The sequence below is a fragment of the Azolla caroliniana genome, unplaced genomic scaffold, assembly GCF_043228905.1.
Source record: "Azolla caroliniana isolate FFs.n. ecotype wild unplaced genomic scaffold, voAzoCaro1.0.p SCAF_2, whole genome shotgun sequence".
Taxonomy (NCBI): domain Eukaryota; kingdom Viridiplantae; phylum Streptophyta; class Polypodiopsida; order Salviniales; family Salviniaceae; genus Azolla; species Azolla caroliniana.
The window spans coordinates 24,371,159-24,380,249 of NW_028230437.1; the positions used below are offsets into that span (position 1 = coordinate 24,371,159).

The following is a 9,091-nucleotide window of genomic DNA, read 5'->3' on the forward strand; positions in this document are numbered from 1 at the left end:
ACTCTGTTTTGTTTTTGCCTATTTCAAGCCACTGTTTCTCTCAAATGTATCTCTGGTTCTCTCTCTCATGCATCAATAATGGTATGAATCCTGCACCTAATATACTCACAAAATCATCAACCACCCACTTCTCAAACTATGTAATTGTGTGGATTATAATCCTGTTTGAAATCTCCCATCTGCCATCATCCATTGGTAATCGATCTCTCTCTATCTCTCTGTGTGTCTTGTCATTGAATCATGTTTTGGTTTAGAATGATATCTAATTCATGAGCTTATTATGATTAGACATATGTGTGCATAGGTATAAGAGTGATAGTGAATGAATCCTATAGCACGGAGTTGTTGCTACAAGAACCTCTTCATCATAACCAAAGATCATCAAGGCCCAAGCTATATGTAAGAAGGAATCCAAACTTTCATTTTATTGTGGATACAATCATCTCACTGCATACAGCATTTGTGGGTTTGCAAAATATAATATATAGATAGATAGATAGATATGTCTGCAAAAGGAAATTTGTGCTCTTGTATGTTGTTTTGTCTTGTTATGGTTGGTTGTGACTAACTTATGATGGTTTATGTTATTGAGCAAGTGTGAAACCCTTATTGATTATCATTATTGATGAAGATTCTACATGTATGTGTCAAACCATCATGATATTTGTTTCTTTTTTATGTCTTAAGTAGGATAGTTTTTGTGGACCGAATCTATTTGTATGGTCTACTCTCACAAATTAATACAACAATGTCAAACTCAAGATTAGAGTTTCTTATTCTACATGAACTAGAAAAATGCAAGTTAACTTAGTGGTAGAGTGTCATTAAATCTCTTGCCAAGTGAATTGGTGTAGGTAATGTAAAGAACACTAAAGGGCTTATATTATCTTATGCATTCGGATGGTTCAACAAGATTATCTTTAATGTGAGTGTCTCATTTCCATAGTCACTTGCACCCAAGGTTCAAACTTCATATTATGATGTTATATGCTAATGCATATGAAAGTGCTATCTAAACATTTACTTTGGTTCTTACAGATGAGCAATATAATGCCCAATCACGTGTTGGGGACAAGAAGGGTGCTTGGTTCATCACCGCCAAAGTGTGCTAAACAATGTGGTCTTTGCAAGCCATGTCGGATTGTATTGATCCCAATTCACACCATACCATTAGGTGTGTCACAGTACTACCCATTGGTTTGGAGATGTGAATGTCGTGGAAAACACTTCATTCCCTAGTATATTTTGGTTGAAGAAAGACACCACAAGCTCATGCTAGGTGCTTGGCTACCGTTGGAGTGCTATCCCAATTGTACATTGTCAAAAACATTGTGATATCCTTTTGAAGGCCATAATATTGGCATCACATGAAAATAGGTTTTGATTCATATGGTGCTCATACTAAAAACTGAGGTGCACGGATATTGATTACTTCATTTTGTAAGCTTGTGTTGAAACTATTTAGTGGATATTGAAGCATGACACATTAATGTGTGGATATCTAATACTTAATTTTGTAATGTTATATCGAAACTATTAAGGGAATCATCACAAATACCTCATGCATCTCGCTTATAATTTGTGGTAAAATGAGATGTAGTAATAACACATGGTTAAGTTAAACTAATGACCTTGCCTTGGGCAAACGAGATTGATCAAGTAGCCTAATTGGCCTAAATCTCTTTCTAGATGATCCCTCCCTTAGACTTGTCTCACCTAATCTCTAATTAATTGACTTGCCTAATGTTGTGAGAGAGGAGAAAGGAAATGGAAATGTGAATATAGTTTGTTTTCATAACTAGTTTGAAATCAAAAACTCATGAATTGTCGTTTAATTTTCAATTGATAACTTTATACACTAGTTACTATGTTAAATAGTCTCTATTTTCAATTGATAACTTTATACACTAGTTACTATGCTAAATAGTCTCTTTTTCCTGTAGCAACAAACTGAAAATTTGTCGTTCATGTGTTTATATAAAGTAGGGAATATTCTTTTCCTACCTTGCCAATGAGGAATTAATAAACCTTTTGGTTGGATTTTCTTGCATGGTTTAGCACCCACTTTCAAACAACTAACACCTCGTCAAATTGAAAGGGTTGCAAGGTTTGCTGGTAGAAAGAGCAAAGATTTGATATAAGAAGCATTTATGTGAACTAAAACATGTGGATTGAATGGCATGAACAACTTTCGTGACATGTATAAGAATTTCATGAGAAATGGAAAACATGAGAAGTGTTGCTCCTTTAAAGGCGATGATGATGATTATTCATCTGTGGTAGGCCAATAACGTGACCAATGCATTGCATTATTATAGCCATATTTGTGTATGCAAAGGTTAAAACATTTGTGGCACACACATTCCTCCTAACATTTGTTTTACTTAGGAATGATCCTATGTTGAAGGGTTTGGGTCATTGAAAAGAACCTTACTTGTCAATAAATAACTAGATTCCATTCCATGAATAAAATAAATTGAAACCATAAATTGTTGAAGTGTGTTACAATACAATACTGAGTAGACATATCAACATCTGCTTTGCTAAAGAGGTGGAATTTAAGCTATAGTAGAGTTTGTTAAATTAGTGACAAATTAGGGCAAGTATACGTTAGGAAAATCCGAATTTTTTTTTTGAGAATGTTGCCCCTTTATGTAGTTTCCTTGAGCAAGCAAAGAAAAGCATATATTTGAATGATGGTATATGTCATCTTCATGCACCAATTGTTAATACCCGTAAATAAAGAAAAGTATATACTTGAGGAATCACCATTATCTTTAACTTAGTACCAAAATAGATTGATCAGAATCTAAACTAAAATAGCAGACTAAATTTGATGAAAGATGCTATAGTATGCTAGCTTTGGGGAGTTAGAAAATTATTCAAGAATTTGGATTCCATACTTGGATATTGATTAAAGATTTTGAAAGAGAAACTATGTAAGGGAATATCATAAAATTTGGAAGATAAGTGCGCACAAAACAAAAACCATGGGGTTGGTGCAATCTAATACAGTGACTGCTGGCAGAGAAGATGGATGGCAAGCAATGCAACAATTACCACCTCAACAAGATGTATTATCGGTTAGGACAAAAACAATGCCACCTTCAACAAGGAATTTGCAACCATGGGACCATGGTAATGCTGGGGCCATTATTCCATCCAGCTCTAGTAACCCACAACAAATGCTAGGGTCTTCTTACAACGATCCATCGATAGAAGTGTGGACAAACATCTATTTGGTGTGTTGTGCACATAGTAGTAGTAACAACATGCCAGAGCTCATTGGAGGTCGAATGCCATCTGAGTTGTTGACCTTTGAAGGGAAGCGCCAGGCCAAAGCAGTGGGCCACTATTTCCTTTATCGTGGTCTCCAATTTGATGCAATCTTCACCTCTCCTTTAGAACGATCCAAACAAACTGCATTTCATGTTTGCCAGGTATACATACACATGTTATTCTTCTATTTTCCTCTTGCATTCAACCGCTTCAAGGCATGACATGCACACGCACGTGCACTCACACAATCACTTCTTGGTTGCATGCATTTGTTTGAATGTCTAGCCGTGGAAACGTTTGTGGCACATTTATGTGTTCGCGCGCGCACACACTTACCATAATATCAACTTAGGAATATATATGCATTATTACACAAGTTGCAATCATGGGTCACAAACACATACAGGGTGGTCATACACAAACATTTGCAGCATCCAAATCATACAATCAATATAGATTTTGTTTATTCATATATGTTTTCTTACTCTAGAATCGATACATTTTCACCCCATTTTTCAAATCCGTTTGCTAGTCAATTTTGATGAAGAATTTTATTAATAGGAAATGTTACGAGGAAGAGTTACATAACTTGTTTCCTAAATGCTTTCTTAAATATGTTGTTGCATTGAAAACATTACATCATTCTTATTCGACATGGAATAAGTATTAGGAACTTAACATTGGACAAGAAAAGATTGAGTTTGGGGAAGCTCTAATGGAAATAAGCCAAGGATTATGGGAAAGGTTACACAAACATGAAGTATACACAAGAGAGCATCTTGCCATGGTTTATAACTTGCATCAAGATTTTCATGCTCCCGGAGGTGAATCCCAACGTCAAGTTGAATTCCGAATGATGGACTTTATAAACAATGTGATCCTTAATAAATCTATACAAGCTGCTAACCTCCATATAGATTCACGAACATACCGTTACACTAAACAAATCCCCTCAACACCAACATTGCAAGTTCATCCTCTAGAGGACAATGTTAATAGTTGCCCTAACATGCTTGTTAGTAAAAGCAATAATGAGGCTATCAAACCAATTGAAAATAGACGAATTCATGCGACATCACCATCTACAAACATTGTAGATGATGGAAGCATTGATAAAGTGTTTTCTCAACAAATGTCACCTTATAATGTGCTTATTATCTCTCATGAGGTGGCTATAAAATGTCTTTTAAAGGGAATTTTAGGATCAAGTGCTCACATGACTAACCACATCTGTATTGACAATGCTTCTATTACCATGTTAAGCCATTCAACGCATGTTGGTTGGAGAGTCATGCATGTTAATAATATTTCACATCTTGTATGAAATTTGGGAATGGATAATATGTTTGGTCAAATGTAGCTATGATGCCATATTTTCACCATCTTAAATCTTGGCATGTGTGACTATGGTAACATTTATATATCCTGTGTAAATTTTCTTATACCTTTGAAATTTGAATTCTCAAAATTTTCGCACCTTGTTGAAAACCTTTATGCACATTTTGAATGTTTTGAAGGTCATCAATCTAATGTGACCAATTATAATCACAAATCAGCTGAAATAGTATGCCTTGAAAGAAACTTCTCAAAAGCTCACTAGATTGGAGTGTGTGGTTCATACTTTGAGCTTTTCTAGATTAAACTAAAGACGCCATAGGCCTTTCCGTGTATGAACCGCACAAATTTCTCTATTTTAACATTTCACCAAATTTATGTTCCAGAATTCAAAGGACTATTGTACTTAACCTCTTAAAACCCAAGAGGATATAAAATAAGAAAGGTGGGAACAATGAAACTTTGCAATAAAATATGCATTCCGTTGAAGGTGAAAAATCTCTTACAACAAAAGGGGATATGTGAGAATAACGATCGACAAATGCAATCATATTTGACATCATTTATTTGTGTTTCAAACCCAATAATCCTATGCTTGACCGCCTTTAGTCGTGAAAACTTTATGGGATAAAAACTACAAAAATAGTCCTTGACAAACTCGCAAGTTGTAGTTGCGTAAAAGTGCATAAGGTTAATGTCTCGCTTGGGAATCTTAATCATGGGACAAACTAATGCAAAGTTTACCCTACTTCTATTTTTGAGATGTATAGAGATATGAATGCCAAGGTATGCAATTTATATGACTACCAACTTATGGGACAAACTTGGATCAATACCAACAAAAAGGTGGTGTGGTTAGGGTTAATCTCGTGTGCCAATAAAATAAGCTTCATCCAAACTTTGAATGTCATATAGACTCCACAAGATTTAGACTAATCTCATCCAATACACCTCTTATACAATTAAGAAGATGTTGAAGAGAAAATGCACACATCACATAGTAACCAGTTTGTGTTGGGCTATAGGAATTTGTAAACTATTCTTCAATAGTTACAATACTCTCTTCCCACTCGTAACGTTTAAAAGATGTTGAGCTGAAAATGTACTAACTAGATGAATGTCAATTCTCTCGTCCAATCATGGCTTTTCATATGAATTATTCAATGTGACATGAATCCATGTTATGAAAAATGGAAATAGATTATAGGAAGTCATTTGGGCCAATATGCTCAAAGTAATAGGTATAACGTTTTCGCGAGATTTGTCAAGACGACTCATGAAGTTTTTGCTAACAAGCTAGAAATGAGGCATTCTTGCAAAGAGGCCAAGAAAGGTCAACATATGAAAATGTCTTTTCAAAAAAATTGTCTTACAATCACCTTTTAGGCAAAAACAACTCATTAAAAAGCCAAGAAAGACAGAACACCTCACTCAACCAAGCTTGCAATGTTAGACTGGATCTATAGACGACACTCTAAGGAAGTTTCTTTTGGGTAGGGATATCCTAGTTTCAAAGGGCAAAGTTTAGGAAACAAACACATAAACACATAGATTTTAGGCCAAAACAAAGGAAATGAGTTTTAGAGAAAATTAATGAAAGGGGTGTTTTGATGAGGAACCAAACCATCCCTAAATTTCAAACGGGAACGAGGGTCACGAATGAACTACGTATACAAAATTAGATACAAATCCCCGATGGAGAAATCTTCATACGGAGGGGTTGCAACTCTTTTGGATTGCTATATTTTCTTAGGATGTCATTGACAATGGCATCATTGGAGTGGGGACCTTGTCGTCGAGGACATATGTACATAATAAGGTGGTGTGCCCAAAATAAGAAGAAGAACCAAACTCGACAAAACCCTTCTATTCCCTACCCTCCTCTAGACACCATGGCCTTTTGTGTTTGAGTGTGGGATGATGTCCAAAGAGCTAAAGTGTTGGTCCACATTTGGTCAAGTGGGATTTGTTGTTCCAATTCGAGAAAACCCAGATTTCGATGATAGGTAGCTCGGAAAGTGATAAGACGGTGGCACGTTTTTCTCGGCCGATGATGATGATGATGATGATGAACGATGGCCAGCAATCACGTGGGCGTCCAAAAGGCAAGAAGAGAGGATGGCAAAACTAACAAAACGAGGAGGTCACAAGAGACAGAGAGACTATAGGTAGGTAGGTAGGCAGGCAGGTGTGTGTGTGTGTGTACGCGAAGAAGGAAAGGTCAAGAATTGGGATGGGCGGGGTGGGGAGATAAAACTGAATGGATTGGATGGAAGAAATGGGCGAGCGACGGTTGGGCTGATGGTCAGGATATGGAAGGTAAGGCGGCGCGGCCGCCCAAAGCCCCACAGCCCTCCAATTGGGAGGAGGAGGAGGAGGCGGAGGCGGAGGATCTTCCCCCCCTCCCCCTCTCCTCTTCCTCCTCCGCCACAGGCCCTGGACAAAGTAACAAACACACACTCACTGCCCATAGCCATTGCTGGGCCGGCCACTAGCTATAGCTACTAGTATGTCAGAGCTGTATGGCAGCAACAGCAGGCCCAGCTCCCCCAAACCCCCTACCAAACGCGGAAGCTCCGCCGCCATTCGTAGCGGCGGCGGCGGCAGCGGCGGTAGTGATGCCCCCCGAGCCCTAGCCCAACACTCGGGACCTTCCGAATTGTCACCCGTGGATGCGGGAGACGATAGCGCTGGAGCCGACCCCGATCCCGATCCCGATCCCAACGTCGATCCCAATGTCGATCCCGAACTCGAACCCGAACCCGAACCCGACCCCGACCCCCGGCATACCCCGGAAGCCAGCACCCGGTATCGCGGCATCCGCCGTTACGCCGCCGGCGACAACTACCGCACCACCTACGTCTGCTGCGTCACCAACCGTGACTCCCCCCACAACAACCGCCAGATATGGCTGGGCCGCTACTACGAGCCCCAGGCGGCCGCCATGGCCTTCGACGTCTTCTGCCTCTTCAACCACCGCGACGCGCACGTCAACTTCCCGGCGCTGCTGCCCTTGTACTCCCGCTTCGTCCCGCGCCGCTCCCTGGACGCCCACGGCGCCTTCCTCCCCATCTCCGCCGTCGACCTGGAGATGATCAAGCACATCGGCTTGGGCCTCATCCGTGCCTTCTGGCCCGACTCCTGCGCCGCCATCCACACGCGCCGCAACCGGAAGGCGCTGCCTATGCCCTCCGCCGCCCAGGCCGGCGTGACGGCGCAGCATGCCGCCGCCCTGCAGGCGGGCTACTATAACGAGATCGAGGATGGGGTGAGAGTGGCGGCTCTTGTGTTCATGAGCACGCAGCGTGCATTAGCGCAGCAGGCGGCGCAGCTCCTCGGGGCGGCGGCGGCTCCGCTACCTCCTCCACCACCTCCTCCGTCGGTGGCGGCGGCGTCTCCGGCTCCGGCTCGCCACCAATCCCATTCTTTCCCACCTGCATCTAATCTCATGATCCACACCGCGTCTGTCCCTGTCCTTCCACAGTCGCCGCTCCCTGCGCCTATACGAGCCAGAAGAAGATTCCTGTCAGAAGAAGAAGAAGAAGAAGAAGAAGACTACTCCCCCCCCCCGCCGCCGCCACCGCAAGCCACAAGGCTCTTAGGAGCTCATGCTGACCCCCAAGTCTCCCAAAGGCAAGGACCTCTCACCGCCATGGCTCTCAGTTTCCCACACCACTTCTATGGATCTTCATCCGCCTCTTCTTCTTCTTCTTCTTCAGCTCCGCCTCCTCCGCCTGCTGCTGCTGCCGCCGCCGCTCTCTCCAGACTCTTAGCCTCCCTTCCTCCTCCTCCCCCTCCCCATGAACCTACTTATTCACATGACATCCCTACCATGCATGCTTTCCTGGGTACATCTTCGGGCGGTGGTGCCGCCACTACAGATGCGGAATCCCCGATCCCGCCCCCGGCATTGCCTCCACTGTCTCCCACTCAACGAAGGCCGATCCCACACGAGCTCCAACTCTTCGACATGCCCGACCGACAATCACCACATCCTCCACCCCCAAACTTAGCACCTCCGCCATATCCTCCTCCCCCGATAGTTAGTTCCTCGCCGTCAACTCGGACCCTGCCATCCTTAGAGCTGTCCCTAGGATCTTTTGTCCCATCGCCCTCTAGGGATCCAATGTCTCCATTGGGTTATATACAACCACCACCTAACCAACAACAACTAGTACAACAACCATGGAACCAACGACAACAATGCCGGCAACCTCGATTGTTCACTAATGTCGGAAGTGCCCACCAAGCACTTCCGGAAGCTGCCGACATTCTGCCGAGAGCACAGCAAGCGCACGACCCTATCGCCTCGTCCATCTCGAATTCTTCGCCAACCTTAGGGGAGCTTCATGTGAGGATGGCCAATAGTAATTATAACTCCTCTTCTGCATGGAGGTCCTCCAGTAGTTTTCCACATTCAGCACATACGCTAGATCCTCATCCTAACCCTCATGATTATGAGAATGAAAGCAAAGAA

The 9,091-nt window shown here is 42.1% G+C and overlaps 1 protein-coding gene across 1 annotated transcript; it reads left to right on the top strand.

Annotated features, from left to right (window-relative positions):
- Positions 1 to 2,877: 2,877 nt before the first annotated feature.
- Positions 2,878 to 4,723, top strand: LOC147867724 (uncharacterized). Its single transcript, XM_087339621.1, has 2 exons — positions 2,878 to 3,440; positions 3,950 to 4,723. Exons 1-2 carry the CDS (start codon positions 2,991 to 2,993, stop codon positions 4,601 to 4,603), a joined length of 1,104 nt encoding a protein of 367 aa, XP_087195747.1. The 5' UTR covers positions 2,878 to 2,990; the 3' UTR covers positions 4,604 to 4,723.
- The last annotated feature ends 4,368 nt before the right edge of the window (positions 4,724 to 9,091 follow it).